This window comes from Bubalus bubalis, chromosome 4 (assembly GCF_019923935.1).
Source record: "Bubalus bubalis isolate 160015118507 breed Murrah chromosome 4, NDDB_SH_1, whole genome shotgun sequence".
NCBI classification, from domain to species: Eukaryota; Metazoa; Chordata; class Mammalia; order Artiodactyla; family Bovidae; genus Bubalus; species Bubalus bubalis.
The window spans coordinates 48,229,994-48,252,097 of record NC_059160.1 but is presented as its reverse complement, the minus strand read 5'-3'; the positions used below and the strand labels follow the sequence as shown (position 1 = coordinate 48,252,097).

Sequence of the window (22,104 nt, the reverse complement as noted above, 5' to 3'; positions counted from 1 at the left end):
AGAGAAGGAAATGGCAACCCACTCCAGTATTCTTGCCTGGAGAATCCCATGGACAGAGGAGCCTGGTGGGCTCAGCCCATGGACTCATGAAGAGTCAGATATGACTTAGAGATTAAACAACAACAACAAAAAACTGCATGGTTTTAGAAACTACTAATGGAGGGGTCCCATATCAGAGGTCCTGATGATTTAAGGAGAGCCTTGGATTCAGAGCTTTTTAAAATTTCCTCAGGTGATTTCCATGTATAGCCATGATTCTGAAGGATGTTCTAAAGAATGACTTTTGAATAAGCATGTAAACCTTGCAAAGAATATACTGAGAACTGAATGAAATAAAGCATGAAAAGCACTTAGCATAGACTTGGCACAAAGTCAATGCTCAGTGAATGTTAGTTGGTGATATGAATATGTGTGTGTGTGTATATATATATATGGGTTCTCAATTAAAGGATGGCACCAGGTTTACAAGATGGTTCTCAGCTGTCTAGTCCTATGTATTGAGGAAGGGTCTCTTCTGAGCAAATGCTCCACCAACCTGAAGTACTGAAGCACCAAGAAGACTGGAAGGTAGGCTGAGGCACTGGGCTCTGTGGTCTACTAGCTGCCAACTTGTGGAGTGGATTAGTCTCTCTGCAGCTCCCCTGGCTCCTCTGTAATGGGGATTACGTGAGCTAATGCACATGAATGTATGAGTCAAATCGAAGAGCTGGGGACTGTGAACTCAAGAGACCTCCAGGAAATCAGATGCCTTTTCTCATCATAAATATGCCTTCATGGAAACTGTGCACTGAATAAACACACAATTACTTTCTTTATGGCAGGAGGATTCAGGATCACATCTTCCCTTCTCTCCCTTGCACTGCAAACTGAATAACACAGCGTCAGGGTGGCTGGGTCACAGCTCCTGTTAGTGCTTACTATGCCAAGACCTGAGTGAGTGACACACAACCACTGACCTTGCATGGGTCAGCAGAGCAGGGCAGAAACACTTTCAGGAAATGGCAACTGTCTGTGTCCACTCACAGGCCAGAACAATTTACTGAAATACCAGAGCCAGGTAAAGTTATCCACAGCAAGGAAACATCCATCATTTATGGCTTCAAAAGCCTGGCTGACCCTTTTAGTTAAGAGACCATTGCCCATGTTGACAAAAGCTGAAATTAGGTTCTCTGTTGGGTGACTTGAGATGCTGCAGCAAAATACCATGGACTCTGTAGCTTATGCAACAGAATTTTCTCAGAGTTCTGGAGGCTGGAAGTCTCAGATCCAGGTGCTGGTACAATGAGGGTTCTCCTCATGGCTTGCAGAAGAGAACTGTTTCACTGTGTGATCAGACGACAGAGAAAGCAAGCTCTCTGGTCTCCTCTTAAAAGGGCACTAATTCCACCCTGACGGCCCCACCCTCTTGACTTTATCTGAACCTAATTACCTCCCAAAGACTCTATTTTCAAATAACTTACATTGGGGTTTAAGGCTTCAACACATAAATTTTGGGTGGGGGACACAATTCAGTCCAAAGCAGGTTCTTCTAAAGCAGCTACTCTGCAAAATACCAATTCTTCTACAACACACTGTATTCCCAGCACAGAAACCAAACAAGCAAAAGACAAACACACACACACACACACAGACACACATTTGTTTAATTTTAAAATGGTTTACTTACAAATATTACTTTTATTTTTACCTATCTGACCTCTGACACATTTGACATTTTACAAAGCATAAAGATTTAAAATATCTATACTACAGCAGTACCATTTCAGAGAATCCACTGTATCAGCAAACAAAGATGAATATAAAGGATGTTTGTGTGTGCTGCTGCTTATAACTGGGGGCATGGAGAATCTAGGAACTAAAATACCAATTAAGAGGAAATGAGATAAATTATGGTACATTCATCAAATGGAAAAACTATGCTGTTCTCAAAAAAAAAATACTTTAAGTATCAATTTAGAAAGATAACCAGCATTTTGTTTTTAAGTAAATTGAGCATTTAATTATTAAAAAGGAAATGCATATACAGAGAGAAATAGATAATTACACAAGTGGAAAGAGAAGAATATATTGCAAACTTCTAACAGTGTTTAATTCTAGAGAACATGAGGAGGAGAGGGGATTTCATATATTCATCTATTTCATTGGCAGTTGGTAAAGGTTTGACAAGAAGGGAGGAAGTGAGGAAGGAAGGGAGGGAAGGGAGGGAGGAGGGGAGGGAGGAAGAGAGGAAGGGAAGAGGAAAGGGAGGGAGGGAGGGGGGAGAGAGATAGAGAGACAGACAGACAGACAGAAAGAAAAGCCCTTATTTGTACTGTTTGCTCATTCCTATGGTGTAAATACTCCTGCCATGGCAGATTTCAGGCTACTAACCACAACTGGGAAGCTATGTGCAGTAGGACATGCAGTGTTTCTATTAATACCATATAGACAGAGCAGATGTAAATAACTTTAAGAGCCTGCTGCTAAGTCACTTCAGTCATGTCTGACTCTGTGTGACCCCATAGATAGCAGCCCACCAGGCTCCCCCGACCCTGGGATTCTCCAGGCAAGAACACTGGAGTGCGTTGCCATTTCCTTCTCCAATGCATGAAAGTGAAACGTGAAAGTGAAGTAGCTCAGTCGTGTCCGACGGTGGTGTCCAACTCTTTGCGACCCCATGGACTGCAGACTACCAGGCTCCTCCATCCATGGGATTTGCCAGGCAAGAGTACTGGAGTGGGGTGTCAGAGCCTAGGTAACAGTAAAATGATTAGAAAGTAAAGAGTTTTGAGCATTTGGACCATAAAGAAGGCTGAGTGCTGAATAATTGATGCTTTTGAATTACGGTGCTGGAGAAGACTCTTGAGTGTCCCTTGGACCGCAAGGAGATCAAACCAGTTAATCCTAAGGGAAATTAACCCTGAATATTCACTGGGAGGACTGATGCTGAAGCTCCAATACTTTGGCCACCTGATGCAAACAGCCGACTCATTGGAAAAGACCCTGATGGTGGGAAAGATTGAAGGCAGGAGGAGAAGGGGGCAACAGAGGATGAGGCATCATTTACTCAATGGACATGAGTTTGAGTGAACTCCAGGAGATGGTGAAGGACAGGGACGCCTGGTGTGCTGCTGTCCATGGGGTTGCAAAGAATCGAACAAGACTTAGCGAGTAAACAACAACAAAAGGTCATTGGGTTGGAGCCCTCAGGGATGGAATTAGTGCCCTTATGGAAGAGACCCCACAAAACTCCCTCACCCCTTCCACTAGGAAGGCAGCTGACTATGAACCAGGAAGTGAGCTCTCGCCAGTCACAGAATCTACCAGCTGCCTTGATTTTGGACCTCCAGGTCCCCAAAACCAGGAAGAATAAACATCTGTCATTTATAAGCCCCCAGCTTATGGTATTCTGCTACAGAAGCCTGAAAAGATTAAGAGAGCATCATTAGTCTCAATTCACAGAAGAGGACACTGGGGCTTGGAGACGCCTTAAGTTCAGAAGCATAAGCAGTAAGTTACAACCCCAGGAGGGAGCGCCCTATGTCCAGTTCTACAGCCTGACAGATGCAGCCCTTCTAGCTCATGTGGACAATGGCAGGTGAGGCCCAGTTTAGTGGAAAGGTTTTGGTTTCTTTTTGTTTTGTTTCTCATTATCCAGCATGCAGAAGCCTTGCGATTTACTTAGCAAAGAGGGAGGAAAACCATACCGTCAGAACCACTCAGGAAATAGAATCATTTATAAGGAAAATAGTTCAGGCGAAAAGGTTTGATAGAGGGAGAGGAGAAGTTGGGGCAGTCTTCTTGCACTTAAGGTCAGATTCTGGAAGCCTCAAATTAAATACACATTCTATCCCAGCCAAGAGGCTGTGCAGCCGGAAGTGGGAAGCAATGGCAGAGTAACTCTTCTATAACAGTGGCTTTGGCTCAGGAGGGTGGGTGATGGGAAATCTTCCCATCTTTCCAGCATGCAGCTGGGAGAACTCTTCAGCAGTTCAGCTTAATAAGAGGCCCCCCACCAAGCCCAATAAGGGTGGGGGGCGGCACTCCCACTTGGCTGCCTCCAGAGGGTACTTCAGAGGACCCAGCGCCACTGAAGGCGATGCAGTGGGTTAAGTGCCCGGGGCTTGCTGATGGGAACTTTTGCATAGTGTTTGAACAGGCTGAGCCCCTGGGTTAGGAGATGAAAACTCGGCTCAGGGATAATACATAAATGGAGACCATATAAAGAGAAGAGGATAGTGGGTGAGGGTGGTTTCTCCCTGGGGCCTGGAGTGAAACTGCGTTGTTTAACTGACGCCCTTCCTGCAGCCAGTGGATAAAGCTGAACTGCCTCTTTAGCATTCAGACCTTTGACCCACCCAGCTCCCAGTCTCCCTGCCTACCCTGCCTGCACTTCCCATCTAGCTCTATGGTGGGACTAGGAGTTTCAGTAATCCTGTTTAGAGTGCTTCCTCTTTGCTAGGTATTTCCATTCACTTCATCTTTCCCGTGGCACTTCCCTGGTGGTCCAGTGGTTTAGACTCTGTGTTTCCACTACAGGGGGCACAGGTTCAATCCCTGGTCAGGGAACTAAGATGCCAAATGCAGAGCAGTGTATTTAAATAAAACAAATAAAATAAAAATTTAAAAACACCTTTCCAGCAATCCTATGAGTCTGTACCGATACCCTTACTATACAGATGAGAAAAGTCTGACCAACAAACAAAACCCAAGACAAAAAAAGATGAAGGAATGTACCCAAGGTTGTTCTACTAATAAGGATGGAGACAGAGTTTGGGCACTTCAGCATATCCTGTGTACTGGGCAGATTACACAAGTGATTAAATAGACAAACTATGTGTTGTTCCCTAACCCTGCCAAGTATTTCCACACTTCCTCTTCTGTTGGCCTGGAACCTCTACTCCATCTTCTCCACCTACAGCCCTCCTGGCTCTGACACCCTTCTCAATGTAGTCAAGCCCACCTCCAACCTAGTTCTTTATACCATGGATGTGCTCCTCCATCACAGCACCCAACCACATGGCATTTAGCTGTCCTTAACCTGCTGACCTTTAATTATATGGTGGACCAACTGTAGGGGGCAGGGGGTCATGACGGTGCAAGCAGAGACTCTGTTATTGTTCAGTTGCTAAGTCGTATCTGACTTTGTGACTCTGCGGACTGCAGCATGCCAGGCTTCCCTGTCCTCCACTGTCTCCCAGAGTTTGCTCAATGTCATGTCCATTGAGTCGGTGATGTTATTTAACCATCTCATCCTCTGCTGCCCACTTATCCTTTTGCCTTCAATCTCTCCCAGCATCAGGGTCTTTCTCAATGAATAGGCTCTTTGCATTAGGTGACCAAAATATTAGAGCTTCAACTTCAATGTCAGTCCTTCTGATGAACATTCAGGGTTTATTTTCTTTAGGAGTGACTGGTTTGATCTTGCAGTCCAAAGGACTCCAAGAATCTTCTCTAGCACCACAATTCAAAAGCATCAATTCTTTGGCGCTCAGTCCTCTTTGTGAAGACTATTATCTTATTTCTAATTTCAACTCCTGGTGGAAGATCCAATGCCAGGTAGCCAGTACCTGCTGAGGGCTCTGCCTATTGAATGGGCAACATGGTAAGACCTGGGAATACAGAATGTTTCCCATCAATAGTTTTCCATGCTCTCTCCCATGACCAGAAAGCGATGAGTACAGAAAGCCAGAATTCGTTTCTTCATTCAACAAGTATTTATTGACAGCTTTTCATGTTCCAGATAGGGAAACAGGAGTAAACAAAACAAGATCCTTTCTCTCAAGGAACTTTCATTTTTACAAGCAAAGTCAGGGACATGAGTTTCCTCTTGCTGCCATGACAAAGAATCTTAGTGACTTCAAACATATCAGTTTGTTATTTCACAGTTGTATAGGTTAGAAATCTAGGGCCTGGGCTGGGTTCTTCCCTTGAACTCCCACAAAGTCACAATCAATGTGTTAGCCAGCTGAATCTTACCTGGAGGCTCTGGGAGAAAGTCTATTCCAAGCTAATCAGGTCGTTGGCAGAATTCAGTTTCTTATGGTTGTAGGACTGAGCTTCCCTATTGCTTGCTGACTGTGAGCTGGGACACTTTATTGGCTCCTAAAGGTTACTTATATTCCTTGTCACTTTGTCCCCTCTATCTTCAAACTAGTTAAGGCACAATGAGTCTTACTTGTGGTTCAAATCTGAATTCCCTTCTGCAACATCTGTTCTGCTTCCAGGTGGAGGAAGTTTTCTGCTTTTAAGGACTCCCATGATTAGACTGGGCCTCTCGGATAATCCAGGATAATCTCCCTATTTTAAGCTCCATAATTACAGCTGCAAAGTCTCTTTTGCCATGTAACATAACAACCACAGGTCCAGGGATTAGGGCATGGACATCTTTGGGTGGGTAGGCATTCTGCCTACCAAAGCGGCAGCAGGGGAATAATCAAAATGTTATTTGATTTTTGTAGTTGATATTTTTATTTGATTTATATATTTTATAATGTTGCTGGAAAGTGCAATGTAGAATAAATCTGAGTGAGGGCACTGGAGGTGCTATTGATACTTTGGATAAGACAGGGAGGCCCACCATGAGGAGATGACATCCAAGAGGACCGAAGGAAGTAATGGGGTGAGTGGGAGTGTGGGGGGCTGGTGGAACAACAGTCCAGGCAGAGGGCTGAGGCCTGGGATGGGAATGCATTTGGGCAACAATCAGAGGCCAGCAGAGCTCAACAGGAGTGCCCAGGGAAGAGCAGAGGCCATGTGTCTGGAGAGCTAGCCAAGACCAGCCCAGGAAGACCCTTGCCCAGATGCTGGGCTTTGACACAATTCACTCTGGGCTGCTGGTGTTCTTTACAAACTCTAAAGCTAAGGCAGGAAAACAGGATCAAATGCACAGCTCTAAAGCATATTAATCAATTCAGGGAGCTCAAAGAGCATGGACGGAAGAATTGACAGCATTCTCAGTCTGAGAACTTGCAGAATCTGATTCACTAGAGCATCACTAGAGTGTAGGCGAGGGGGACAGGAATGGCCTGGACATGGGCTACTCATCTGGAGCCTGGTGAAATCCTGCCTGCTTGATGTCTCTGACCAGGGGGTGTGAGGCATGATGATGTGAAAGAAACAGATACATCCAGGTCCACTTCCACTCAGAGGTCTCTGCCATCAAGAGAGGCCTCTGCCTAGAATATTACTATTCTAGATCTCTGCCAACTTCCCTTCCTCAGATCTTTAGCTCAAATATTACTCTCTCAGAGAACCCTTCTGTAAAAGAAGGTTCTTTCTAGAAGAATCCAATTCCTTCCCATGCTCCTAAGCCATCACACTATGTCAGGGTTTTCCAGACTCAGAACTATGACTTTTTAAGTTGGTTAACTCTTTATTGTAGGAGACCCTCCTGTTTACTGCAAGATGTGTGGCAGCCTCCTTGGCCTTTATCCACTAAACGTCATCAGCATCTCCCCAGTTGTGATAACTAGAAATGTCTCTGGACATTTTCAGTGTTCCCTAGGACATCAAATGTGCCATCAACATCCTCTGATGACCACTGTTATATGTTAAGTCTTCAAAACACCATCTTCCAAAATTATTTCATTCAACAACAAAAACTTACTCAATATGTAAGTAGTATATTATATGCCAGGTATAATTCTAGGGACAGGAGATAAAGTAGTGAAGTTAACAGACAAAATTACAACCCTTAGGAGCTTACATCCTCATAGAAAGAGACAGATAAATATGAAGAAAATTGACAAAATGATCACAGACCAGATGGCAATGAACACTATGGAGAAGAATGGGGCAGGCAAGGGTTAGAGTGAGGCTGCAGTCTGGAGGTGGATGGAGAGGCTCACAGGGTTAAATAGGGGTGTTCAAGGGACAGCAGGAAAGGCAGAAGGGCTGGAGTTGGGTGGGTGTGGGAGCCCAGGAGACGACAACATCAACGGACACCAGGGGAAGACTGCATCTCTCCCACGATGACAAGAGACCTCCTATGAATAGGGCTCCTGTTTGTCTCAGTCAGTGGCATCTCCAGGGCCTTGAAAGGTGCCTGATGAATGTTTCTAATGAATGGACACATGGATGGTCATCTCTGGGGAGGGAGAGCTAAGCCCCAGGTGTCTTCACTGGACAAAAGACAGAGCTAATATCAAAAGATACTGAAGAGTCACACTTGTATGTCCTGCCTGTGAATCTCAAATAGAAAAGGAAGGGGCAAGTAATACTAATATCTGACAATTTATTGATCCAAACATCATCCCAAGCACTTTTCAAATATGATCTCATTTCCTCCTCAAAGCAGCCTTGTTAGGTGGGAACTCTTCTTGTCCTGATATGATAACTAAAGAAAGAAACTGGTCATTGCCCCAAATTATGGAGGCAAAGACTAACTCAGGATAGTTCATCTCCAGGACATAAGCAATACTATCTTTTAATAGGAAAAATGAAATAGGAGCTCGAGAAGCATAGGGAGATCAACACGGTTAGAGGTCAGACATCCTGCAGTCTCTTTTTCTACCTTGTAACTGATGACAACATGCAACATACATTTACTGAGCCTTGACTTAATTAGCCCTGATAAGCCCATCTTGCCTTATCATCTTAAATGTACTCTGTGATCTCACTTGCCTACAACAATCCTCTGTGAGGTAGAAGGACCAGCCATGTGCATCTTACTCCGAATAAACTGGGGCTCAGAGAATCAGTACCTGCAGGGAACCAGGGGTGGTGAGTCCCCAGAAGAGGAGACTACGATGTGTTGTTCATCTTCTCTCCCCCAAATACTTATGGGGTCATCAGGTAGACGAGGGAACAGATTTATCCTGTGTGAATCCACAAGGCAGCACTAAGGCCAAAGGAGATTTTGGTTTAGGACATGCCTCAGGTAAAATCACCAAACCTTAGAAAAAAGTTAAGTGCAGAAAAGTAGCTTGGATGGAATATCTGCTGAGTAGATTTCTGGTGGATTGAACCCTCTCTGTGAGCACTCTTTTAAAAAATGTATTTTATTTAAGTATAGTTTATTTGCAATGTTGTGCTCATTTCTACTGTACAGCAAAATGATTCAGTTATACATGAAGTTAAGTTGCTCAGTCGTGTATGACTCTTTGTGACCCTATGGACTGTAGCCTACCAGGCTCCTCCGTCCATGGGATTTTCCAGGCAAGGGTACTGGAGTCGGTTGCCATTTCCTTCTCCAGGGGATCTTCCCAACCCAGGGATTTAACCCGGGTCTCCCGCATTGCAGGCTGATGCTTTACCATCTGAGCCACCAGGGAAGCCCAGTTATACATACATACTATACATATATATTCTTCATATTCTTTTCCATTATGGTTTATCACAGGATACTGAATATAGTCCCTTGTGCTGTAGAGTAGGACCTTGCTGTTCATTCATGCTGTTACCCATCTTGTTGTTGTTTAGTTGCTAAATCATGTCCAACTCTTTGTGTCCCCTTGGACTACAGCACATTGGGCTTCACTATCTCCCAGAGTTTGTTCAAACTCATGTTCATTGAGTCACTGATGCTATCCAACCATCTTATCCTCTGTCACCCCCATCTCCTCCTCAATCTTTCCCAGCATCAGGGTCCTTTCCAGTAAATTAGCGCCTGCTGCTGCCGCTAAGTCGCTTCAGTTGTGTCTGACTCTATGCGACCCCATAGACGGCAGCCCACCAGGCTCCCCTGTCCCTGGGATTCTCCAGGCAAGAACACTGGAGTGGGTTGCCATTGCCTTCTCCAAATTAGTGTCTACTAATCCCAAATTTCCAATTCATTCCCCACCACCACTCCAGGCAGGAGCTCTCTTACTCATTGACGTCAATGTCCAGGAGGATCTTGGGCGCATCACAGCTTCATGAACCAGCCTGTAAGATCTTGGATTCATGATCCTCAATGGTGACAGAGAACTCCTTTCCAAGACAGGCTGGCGCAATGAAGAGTATATCTGCATCCCACTTGGGCCCCACTGGACATTCATGTTACACTTGTGTATAATCGCTGTAACTATCTGAGCCTGAAACTGTTAATACTACTACTTACAAAACACAGTGTTTTTTTTTTTGGGGGGGGTGCGCATCATTTAATAGACACTGAACTTGGAATACAAATCAAGAAAATATGGTACTTCCTGCTCTCTGAAGAGTCATTTGATACTTTGGAAAACTTGTCACAAATGGCAAACCCCACTCAAGGAACCTGGATCACCAGTCTCCCATTAGAACCATCTTGCTTTGCAGTCATGCTGAAGACAACTCTATTCCAAATGTAGAAGCATTTAGTACTTCATTATGTACTTTGTAGCCAAGCCTGAACAATTACACGTTGCAGTCAATACTATTTTATAGTAAATTAATTTCCTTTTTGTCTTTATATCATAGCTCGGGCATTGTATTGATTTTATTGAAATTACACTTGTAGACAGTGTAATATAGGCAATCTTTGAATTTTATTCCAGGATTGTAAAAGAGGTGCTCAAAATATGTGTCACAAAAACAGGGCAAGACCATGGGCTGAATGAAAAGAAGCCATTTTCATTATTTTTTTGATGGACCCTAAGTTAAGAACTAAAATGAAGCCAAATAAAAAACACAAGGATTTAAGTTCTTATCAGTTTCTCCAGGTTAGGGCCTAAAAAGTGACACCTTAAACAGGCATGTTAAATGATTCAGAAAAGTGCGCGAAAGTGTACAGGTGGAGCTGTGAGCCTCCGATAGTCTGATAAGAGCCAGAACATGCCATCAGAATTAGAATGTCACCCTTAAGCAGAGAAATCGGGCTATGGAGAGGTGACCTACCAATCAAGATTAAAGCCCTCTCACACCCCATTCTTTCATATGGAAAGTGCTAGAGGGCTGTTGTCTGATGACTATTTCAGATATGCAACTGCACACATGTTGTTAAGAAGGTGCAATGTATACACTATTGATACTACATATAAAATAGATAACCAATGAGAACCTACTATACAGCTCAGGGAACTCTACTCAGTGTTGTGTGGTGATCTAAAAGGGGAAGCAAATTAAAAAAATAGGGGATATATGCATATGATTCACTTTGCTATGTAGTAGAAAACAGCACAACATTGTAAATCAACTATTCTTCAATAAAAATTCATAAGAAAAGGTGTAATAATGGTGTCTATGTCCTTACAGTAGGAAAATGAATGAGATCCTATAGTATGAAAGAGAATAGACATTTCTACTAAGTGTGGTATCAGATGAATGGTTCCTAGAACAGCAAGCATCTTTCATAGGGACTATTCTACACACTCCATTTAAATACTTGTATGCCAAGGACTTGGGATACAGAGCTCAAAAAGTGATAATCTCTGTCCTGAGTTCCTGTAAAGGTGGTTTTTCCCAAACCTGTTTCCATGTTTTTAGGATCAAGTAGGAGTGGGGAATGCTAGTGGGTTTAACAGCTTTACTTCTGGACTTCCCAGCATTTCTAATATGCCAGCATGTAATCTGAATGTCCAAGGGAGGGGTAGAATATGCGGATTTCTCAACCTCTCCGTCCACAGTTTCTGAGCACATATTACCGTCTCCTGCAATATCTCCCAGAATTAGTCTAGAAAATGCCAGTCCAGGGTTACTGCAGGGCTGATGTTCAAATCTGAATCTCAACCAGGCTACAGGCTCAAGTCACACTGAATTTATTTGTAGATATGCAAACTCTCTACTAGACAATCATTTTCTTGAAGGAAGGCTCTTGGTATCACATTTAAAAAATAAATTTCTGTCTCAAATAACAGGCATTCAGCATGTGCTGAATGAACAAGCTACATTTAAATCTGGTTTCTTTGGATGGAATTATTATAGACAGAAATCATCCAATCACAATATTGCTTTCCAGCATGAAGAGATCTTGGTTCCTGACCCAAGGAAGGCTCAGGGAAATGAAGACTTGCCTAGGGTTGTAGAATGCCCTGTATCAGAGGCCAGAGCAGAGGGTTGACCTACATCTCATACTGCCAGTCATCCCACTCAAAGTATCTCTTTCACGGTTATTTAGCAAGTTGTCAAATGTTGGTTTTCTTAATCACCACCATGAAATTTACCACGGTGTCCAACTTTGCCATCAATTACCTTTCCCTTACTTGTTCATGACCCAGTTTGATCCAAACTCAGAGGTGAGTCAGTCCTTGAATATCCCAATTTTGTTGTTCTGCAGATAAGGATTTCTAGAGAAATTCTTCCTCCCTCCCTAGAGAGCCAGGTCTCCATCTGCCTGTCTCTGGCCTAATTTGGAGACTGAAAGGAACAGGATGCAGTTTACTTTTAAATTGTTCCTTAAAGCACATCTTCTGGTTAATGTTATGCCCTTAATACAGAAGGACACGTCCTCTCTGTAAGCAATGTCTGGGATCCTGTGCAAACAAGCCTCCTATAAACTTGCCATCTTCTCTCAGCTGGCCTACCTTCCCCCACTCCTTCTCCAATCACCTGCTACTTTGAGTTGTCTTCCCCTTCTCTTTTTTGCTGGTGTTTGTTTTTAAGATACTTACTAACAGCATATGAACTGAAGTGGGTTGAATCTTTATGAGACTATCATCATCTTAGTTTTATTTGTTTTTAAAGTTCTGCAGACAGCTGAGTGCTGGGTGAATGACAGCTGCTTGCACAGAAGAGATGATGGATAGATAGAACAGTTGGGAGTGAAAACATCTCTGTGCAAGGATGTGGGAGTTCCCCTTTATTCCACCTGGGCAGCTGTGGCAAGGACCCTGTGCTGGTGTCTATCTAGTCATCCACAGCTGCTATGGTTTAGGGGCTCCCTTAATACAGAATTAACACATTATTGACTACAGACATTTGGTCATGACATATTGTCATCACCAGAGACATATTAATACATCTTTGTTACCTGAACGTTATTGACTGGAGACTTAGCAATACATTTTTAGAGAGTGATGCAATAAACATCACCATGGGAAGTTGTTAGAACTTAAAGTTGATCAAGAGTTCATTATACAGCTTAGGATTGTTATCATTCACATTTTGCTCCATTATGTTTTTGTTCCAATCTTGCATATATTATAAATGCAAAATTTTAAAAAATGGTCCATTGTGAAATTTCGAGTGAACAGGAAGTTTTAGGTGAATTTTATGCAGACATTTTCTCTTATTATCTGAGCAACACATATACTAGTGTCTCAGAAGATGATAGCTCTTCAGAATATAGTTCTGATTCAGAAGACGTGAATATTGGATCAACAATAAGACCAACAACTTTAGTGATTGATTCTGATACATTAAGTGAACATGAAACTCAGGGTGCTGGAGAATGCTTCTTAGCTTCTATAAAAGAGTGGGTTGAAGACATTTCACGAAAGTTAGAAGACTTTATAGGTATGTCAAGTGCAACTATTGACTATTATAACCCATTGTTGGTGAAATACCAGAATTAATTAGTTTTGGGGCAGCCAAAAGAAAAACTGCCAGCCATAGTCATTAGTGTCTACAAAAATCCCCTGGTCAGTAATGGGTTAAATCATAAATCGCTTCAATAATGAGGGAGGGGGCCAAATGGGAGAGGTAGGCAGAGCTTCCCTCCTATTTTAGGGGCCTGTGGGTTCTGTGCAGCTGACTGGGAAAGGGAAACAAAGAGGAAGGGGATCTGGCTGGCTCTTCGAAGGTGAATGTCTACCACAGAAGATAATTCTAGGAACTAACAAAGACAACACATGGTAATGGTGCTCTGTAGGATGCCTGGTGAACACAGCTGAATCTGATCAACATGGCTGAACCCTGAATTCCTTGAAAACAGGTACTCGGCTAGGCTACAGTCAAGAAGAGAAAGAAAAACAACCAAGTTTCAAAATCACTTGGATTTGCCAGCCCTGCCTGGAGCTATATCATCACCTCAGAGCCTCTCTGATGGCTCTGGGTAGGACTATCATTCTCAGATCACTGACAAGGAACTCAAGGCTTGGAGAGCCTGAAAGTGAAAGTGGAAGTCACTTAGTCCTGTCCGACTCTTTGCGACCCCATGGAATACTCCAGGCCAGAATACTGGAGTGGGTAGCCATTCCCTTCTCCAAGGGATCTTCCCAACCCAGGGATCGAACCTGAGCAGCTTTCCAAAGGCACAAAGCAACAAGGTCAAGTCTTGAAGGCCCATCTTCAAACTCTAACATTTCATGCATTTTCTGGGGATTTTCCAAGCAGAACACAGCTGATACATAAAAATTGTCATTTTCTTCTAAAATAATATGAAAAAGTTAACCTTTTCTAGGCAGTGGAGAGATTAAAACCTGCAAGGTGACTATGTCATACTTGGGGAAAGGCAAAAAAAGGACTTTTTCTGACCCAAGGGCTTAGGAGACCTTAGCAAACCCTAGGTAATCAGTTAATCCCCATTTTTAAAGCAAGTGGTGGCTTCCCTGGTGGTAAAGCAGTTAAGAATTCACCTGTTAATACAGGGGACATAGGTTTGACCATGGCATCAGGTCCCATCACTTCATGGGAAATAGATGGAGAAACAGTGGAAACAGTGTCAGACTTTATTTTTATGGGCTCCAAAATCACTGCAGATGGTGACTGCAGCCATGAAATTAAAAGACGCTTACTCCTTGGCAGGAAAGTTATGACCAACCTAGATAGCATATTCAAAAGCAGAGACATTACTCTGCCAACGAAGGTCCATCTAGTCAAGGTTATGGTTTTTCCTGTGGTCATGTATGGATGTGAGAGTTGAACTGTGAAGAAGGCTGAGCACCGAAGAATTGATGCTTTTGAACTGTGGTGTTGGAGAAGAGACTCTTGAGAGTCCCTTGGACTGCAAGGAGATCCAACCAGTCCATTCTGAAGGAGATCAGCCCTGGGATTTCTTTGGAAGGAATGATGCTAAAGCTGAAACTCCAGTACTTTGGCCACCTCATGCGAAGAGCTGACTCATTGGAAAAGACTCTGATGCTGGGAGGGATTGGGGGCAGGAGGAGAAGGGGACGACAGAGGATGAGATGGCTGGATGGCATCACTGACTCGATGGACGTGAGTCTGAGTGAACTCCGGGAGTTGGTGATGGACAGGGAGGCCTGGCGTGCTGCGGTTCATGGGGCCGCAAAGAGTCGGACACGACTGAGTGACTGAACTGAACTGGGAGGTTCCCACATGCCTCGAGGTAACTAAGCCCCCGTGCCACAACTACTGAGCCTGCACACCTCGAGCCTGTGCTTTGCAACAAGAGAAGCCACCACAGTGAGAAGCCTGCACATGGCAACTAGAAAGCAGCTCCTGTTTACCAAAACTACAGAAAGCTCACGTGCAGCAACAAACACCCAGTGCAGCCAAAAATAAGTAAATAAAATCTTTTAAAAAAAGATGTTAAAAAAAAAACAAAGCAGGTGGATCTCATTCTCTAATGGAATAAGTGGTAGAAAAATACAACAGGCCACAGACTAAAAGCTGATTAGACAACTAACTTCATTAATATTCACACACTAGGTACTGTTGTTATTTATCCTATTTTACCAGGGAGAGAACTAAGTAAACCTTAGTTTTAGGAGGCAACTTGGCTAAGTTTTAGGAGGCAACTTGGCTAAGCTCCCAGAGACTAAGCAGCTGAATTCCAGCCTAACCCGAACCTGCCTCAGTTTCCCAGCACCAAGCTGAAGGCTCAGCACGGGGCTTGGCTGAAGACACCCTGTCTGGCTGCCTGAGATGCACTTGGATTCAGGGAGACAGGTTCCCTCGAGTGGAGTCCTCACAGTTTCCAAGAGAATCTAAATGACTGGCCTGGATGACTCATCCACTGATGTGTGGCACAATCCTCAGTCTTAAAATAACAAATCCCCGTCATGAAAGTCAATGCATTTTGATGTCCCATAAATCCTTTTCTAATGATCACTTGATGTCACTGGCTGATTTAAATGGACACATCACTTCTAACAGGGTTTTTCCCCATCTGCTCTGCCCTTTCAAAAGCAGCAAGAAGGGAAGGAACTCACTGTCTTGGCATACCAAGTAGGAGCTGGAGAGGGTTTAGGTACCTGTCTGTCTCCGAGCCTCACAGGCAGAGATAGACCGGGAGGAGCAGGAGGGGACATGCCATTTTGGTCATAATAAATTCCCCAGTGTGCTACATTTTTCTTTCCCCTTGCAAACCCAGATTGATGACCGGTGGTTTTTGTTTGATGTGGATAATCACGGCCCTGATCCTGTGCCCTGGAGGCACTATAGTTTATCTCCATGTGACATTTTCTATTATTCCATGCTGTGGAAGGCAGGGACTAAACACACACCGGGGTTTACCTGCGATGCCCCTTCACCCTTCAGAGAAGCATGGGTGTCTCCAGCTTTAAGAAAGCCTGGAGTGAAGGTGTTGAAATCCAGGCACAGGAGATCAACATGAGGTGATCATTCTCTGAGCAAAAGAAGCAGGCGAAGCCCTCTCTCACTGGCCCACTGTGGGTCTCTAAAGGGTCCAGCCTCAAATGCACTGAGAAAATCGTCCCTTGGAGGGGAAGGGGAAACAAGGTATCATGTTTAATCAGCGCAGATCCTTGCACCTTCTGCTCCAGAAACATCTTGGAGACTTTGTATAAGGTAGAACCCTGGGCTCCTCCAGACCTTTCAAGGTACAGAGTCTAGATCCCACATTTTTTAAAAACAGTATTATTCTATTGTATTTTGTGATTTGTTGAATAAGATAACAAAAGCATCAAGAGTTCTTACATTATTGTTTGCCTAAAATATTGCAATGATTCCAAAGTCACAGAAAGAAGAAATTATTTTCATGCTTTCTCTTCTTGATCAGATCAAATTTCTCTCCATGCATTGCTAACTTTGTAGTTAAGGTAGAGAAATGATTTAAACAATTTTGCAGTTCTCTTTCCTCACTTTGTATAACCTGCATGGTCCAGAAATTTCACATAAAAAGGTGCTTTACAAAGACCAAAGTCACTTCGTTCAGAACTTTCTAGCAGCTAAAATGATCTAATATGCTCATAGATTTAAGTAGTCAAATCTCACCTGTCCCCAGATCTTTGACACAGAGCCAGGTGACCAGCGGACAGTCCCAACTGAAAGTGATTTACTGAGACAGGGTTACCTTTTAAAAAAGGATTCTTGATTCTGAGGCCACTAAAATTCAAGCTAGGAAGGTTAGTGGTTAACAACAGGCTCCTTACTTATCAGACTCCAACCTTTAACTCTCTAAGCTTGAGTTTCCTAGGTATAAAATAGAGATGAGAATAGTTCCTGCCCCATGAGGTTAGTGTGAGGATCAGATGAGAGTAACACCTAGAACACACTGGGCACAGCACTTGGCCAGTACTTAGCTGGGATGCAGAGACATCGCCTTGCCCATTACCATAACAGAAACACCTCCACACCAGCTAATCAGAGCTGCTGATTTGAGCCCATTTTGGGGCCCCCTCCCTGAACCTGAAGAATTGATGCTTTTGAACTATGGTGTTGGAAAAGACTCGTGAGAGTCCTTTAGACAGCAAGGAGATCAAACCAGTCAATTCTAAAAGAAATCAACCTTGAACATTCATTGGAAGGACTGATACTGAAGCTGAAGCTTCAATACTTTGGCCACCTGATGTGAAGCGCCAACTTACTAGAAAAAGACTCTGATGCTGGGAAGGATTAAAGACAGGAGGAGAAGAGGATGACAGAGGACAAGATGGCTGGATGGCATCACTGACTCAATGGACATGAGTTTGAGCAAGCTCCGGGAGATGGTGAAGGACAGGGAAGCCTGGAGTGCTGCAGTCCATGGGATTGCAAAGAGTCGGACACAACTGAGCGACCGAACAACAACCACCCTGAACCTGGCCTCTCTCGGGGATGGCCAGAATCCCCCACCATTCCGTGACTCAAGGGTTAATGCCCTGTACAGCAGGGAAGTGCTGGAGGTTAAAATTCTTCAACTGCAACCCCTGCAGGTTGTGATGCCTGGTAGGTGTTACAGAGGAAAACGACATCCTGTGAGGCACACCTGGATCTTCTGGCAAATGTCAGCTAAGGAATGTCTCCCCACTCAGGGCGGCCTTCAATACAGGCATCCCTGACCTCTGGCTGCCCAGGACATTCAGCCTGGACCTTTCTTTCCTTGTCTTATTCCAGCTTTGACCCCACTCTGACCTGATCTGTGAATGTGCACATCTGGATGCTCAACTCTCATCCTTCATCCTGTGGCCACTGGGGTCTCATATTTGCATTGACCCTCAGCACTCAAAGCTGACTGACTCTTCCCACTACAGACTCACCTGAGTCTCCAGGATCATCTACCACATATCACCTTCAGGGGGCACCACCCCCAGACCCCTGCCCTAACTCAGTAGAGCTGGTCTAGGTTCCGAGTCCCAGCCCTTCTTGGTCTGACCTATCCTACTGCTCTCCCTGAGCTCCAAGTTCTCATCCTGACCCACAACACAGGTCTTCACCCTTGAGAACTGGGTGTCAAAGCAAAGAGGATCTCCGGAGGCATTCTGAAGGTAGACAGTGGCAGGACCAGAGCCTAAAGAGGGGAGGTTACTCTAGTTTCCTTCTTAATAAGCTCCACAAGGTCATGGGCTATGTCTGGTACACTTGCACAGGGCCCAGCACACAGTAAGTGTTAGACAGACAGGAGGGGAACAAAGAATGAATGAATGAATGACACTACTAATAGAGACAAAGAAGAGACGAGACCCACGCGTGGGGTTAGCAGCAAGACAGAAAATGGATTTGATTTCTGACACAGGGTGTTTAGGGGCTATGCTCCTTTTAAGTACCAATTACCAAATATATCTGCCTTTTCTCCTTCCAGGCACACGGCTGTGTTACACTTGGCCACACCCATTGAAGGTGGGCACAACCACATGGCATCCTTTAGCCAATTTAATGTTGTTGGAAATGTCACTTCTTGGAAAAGACACATGCACCTCAGTGTTCACTGCAGCATTATTTACAATAGCCAAAACATGAAAGCAACGTGAAAGTTCCTTGTTAGATGAAAGGATAAAGAAGATGTGGTATATACACATGATGGAATATTACTCAGCCACAAAAGGATGAAATAATACCACTTGTAGCAACATGAATGCAACTAGAGATGATCATACTAAGTGAAGGAAGCCATTCAGAGAAAGACAAGCATCATATGCATCACTTATATGTGGAATCTGAAAGAAAAAGGTACAAATGAACTTATATACAAAGCAGAAATAGACACATAGACATAGAAAACAAACTGATGGTTACCAAGGTGGAAAGGGGGAGGGATAAATTAGGAGTTTGAGATTAGCATATACATACTACTATAGAAAAAAATATATAGCCAGCAAGGACCTACTGTATAGCACAGGGAACAATATTCAATATTTTGTAAAAACCTATAAGGGAAAAGAATCTGAAAAAAAAATGTATTATAGCTGAATCACTGCCATACATCTGAAACTAACACATTATAAATCAACTATATTTCGAGTTAAAAAAAATTGCAAAAAAAAATTACGTCACTTTTAATCAGAAACTTTAAGAGTCAGTAAGACATCAGGGGACTTCCCCAGGGGTACAGTGACTAAGACTCTACACTCCCAATGCAGGGTGCTTGTTTTTGATTCCTAGTCAGGGAATTAAGGCCTTCCCAGGTGGCGCTAGTGGTAAAGAACTCTCCTGCCAATTCAGGAGATGTAAGAGATGTGGGTTCGATCCCTGGGTTGGGAAGATCCCCTGGAGGAGGAAATGGCACCCCACTCCAGTATTCTTGCCTGGAAAATTCCATGGACAGAGGAGTCTGGTGGGCTACAGTCCATGGGGTTGCAAAGAGTCAGACGTGACTGAAGTGACTTAGAGCCCACACACACACAGGGAACTAGATCCTACATGCTGCAACTATGACATGGTGTAGCCAAAAAAAAAAAAAAAAAAAAAAAAAATCAGCTACTTTCATCCCCAAAGACAATGAATCCTACAGGTGACACTCATAAAGATGCCAGCTGGATCAGGGACTGGAGGTCAGGAGAGAATGCCACCGACTGCCACGGCCCAGGAGCGACACTGTCTGTGGCTGCAGCCCTAAGCAAGAACCAGAGGGCCAACTCGAGTGCAGTCCACTGCCGAACTCAGGCAACCAGGTGGCTTCTCCGTGCCTTGACTTACCTCCTCTTCCTGAGAAAGTCCTCACATCACATCGCACCCCACCCTCCAGTGCCCAGCATGCCACCCTCCTGAGTTTACCTGTGTTGTAGCCTCTTCCAAGGGCAGGCCAAGGACGGTGATTTTTCCACAGGTTTCCAAGGTACCAATCACTCTGGTTCTCTACCAGGCCCAGGACCTGCTGACCTGCAAAGTACAGAGAATGCAAAAGTCATAAAAGAAGCCGAGCCACGTGAGTACAGAACAGGGAACAGCAGCAAATCATTGTAATGCAGCTTTCGTTTATGAGGTACCGAGACCTGATGTAAGTGCTTAACTTCTATTAATGTATTTAATTCTCACACTTAGGCAGCCTAGCCATTTTCATCATCCCTATTTTATAGAAAAGAAATGGAGGTCACCCACAATAGCTAATTAACTTGCCCAAGGTCATTCATGGTTTCCCAGGTGCCACTAGCAGCAAAGAATTTGCCTGCCAATGCAGGAGATGTGGGTTTGCTCCCTGGGTCAGGAAGATCCCCTGCAGGAGTGCACAGCAACCCACTCCAGTATTCTTGCCTGGAGAATCCCATGGACAGAGGAGCCTGGCAGGGTACAGTCCATGGGGTCGAAAAGAGTCGGACAGGACTGAACTGACAGTATGCAAGGTCATTCAGTTAGTCTGTGATAAAGCCAGAATCCCCAATCATCCATCCATCCATCCATCCATCCATCCCTTAACTCATGCAACATGTATTATTTACTGCTATACTCTTCTTTAAATGTTCCAGTTCTTTCTCAAGGTATATTAATGTACTGGCTTTCAGGGCATGATTTTCTCACTCAGAAAGGAAGAAAGGACGCTTGGCTAATGAGAAAGGATATCCCAGAGAAGAGCCTCCCTCTCACAGCATTTTGACTATCACATCCAGTTTGTCTTGTGTCAGCAAGGCAGGAGTGTTTTCTAGAGGAACAACTGCTTCTCTGTCCCCAGAGCTTGGCTCTGATGTTGGCGTTGCTTGTGAGTATAATGAGAATCACATAGGATCAAAGGTGAGTCATGTCTCTCAGGCAATTTCTTAGCAGCTTTAGCACCTCAGGTGAGTCCGCCACTCACCCCAACTTCCTTGTGTGTTAATGTTTCTGGACTCAGGTCTTCTAGGTGGGGCAGGTAGGCATCAGAATCAACTGTCTTCTCTGAGACAACCCTATCCTGCCACGTGCAGAAGCCATTCCTCCATGCAACTATGATCAACAGCTTTTATAGACTAAGAAACTGTGGGCTCACATGGGATCATGATTTGCACAAGTAGCAGCGGAGCCAAGATATGCATCCATAGTCGTCTGACATCCGGATTCTTTCCACTGTCAGTGCATTCTCGCTTACCTTTAGGACAAATGTTTGAGGTAGAAATGATGAATCTACATTTTATAGGATGAGAAACTGAGACTCAGAAAGTTTAAATAACTTGCTAAAGGTCACAGGAGATGAACAGGCACTGTCTGTCACAGCTAACCAATGCCTTCTGGAGCTAAAATTCTTATATTGTTGGCCAGTCTGAGAAATAAAGCCGTTTCTGACCAAATGAAAGCCCAGCAGCATGTGAAGAAAACACAGTGGTTCTCTGAGAATACCATGCTGGGTGAAATAAAACCTCCTTGGTGTGATGACAGCTCCTTGAAATGATGGTGTGTGGGTTTGGTGTAATTTACTTGATCAATTTATCGAGCTCCCATCTAAATCATCACCCCAGCACAAATACATAAATTAGAGGCATAGGAAAAATACTACCACCCACTTTGTCATTGTATATGATCATATCCAATACGTGTAGAATCCCTCAGAAAAACAGATCACCGATTCAGCGAGTGCAAGAGCCAATCAATTTCACACGCAACAAGCTTGGGACGTTTGTGTAAAACAGAACTGAAAGGCGCGGTGCCCTCAGTTAAGCAAGCTGCGTGCCGAGTCCTGACGCTGTGACCTTGTTAGAGAGCCTACTAAATAACCTCGCTCTGAGGTCAGAATGCAAAGGGGATATGGGGTCCTTG

General features: G+C 44.0%; 1 protein-coding gene across 7 annotated transcripts in view; it reads right to left on the bottom strand.

Annotated features, from left to right (window-relative positions):
• Positions 1-22,104, bottom strand: part of LARGE1 (LARGE xylosyl- and glucuronyltransferase 1) — a 622,955-nt gene that overhangs the window by 118,325 nt on the left and 482,526 nt on the right. For all 7 annotated transcript variants that reach the window (XM_044941379.2, XM_044941380.2, XM_044941376.2 and 4 more), the window contains one exon: positions 20,155-20,259. In XM_044941379.2, coding sequence (XP_044797314.1) covers positions 20,155-20,259 — 105 coding nt within the window. The remainder of the gene's footprint in view (positions 1-20,154; positions 20,260-22,104) is intronic.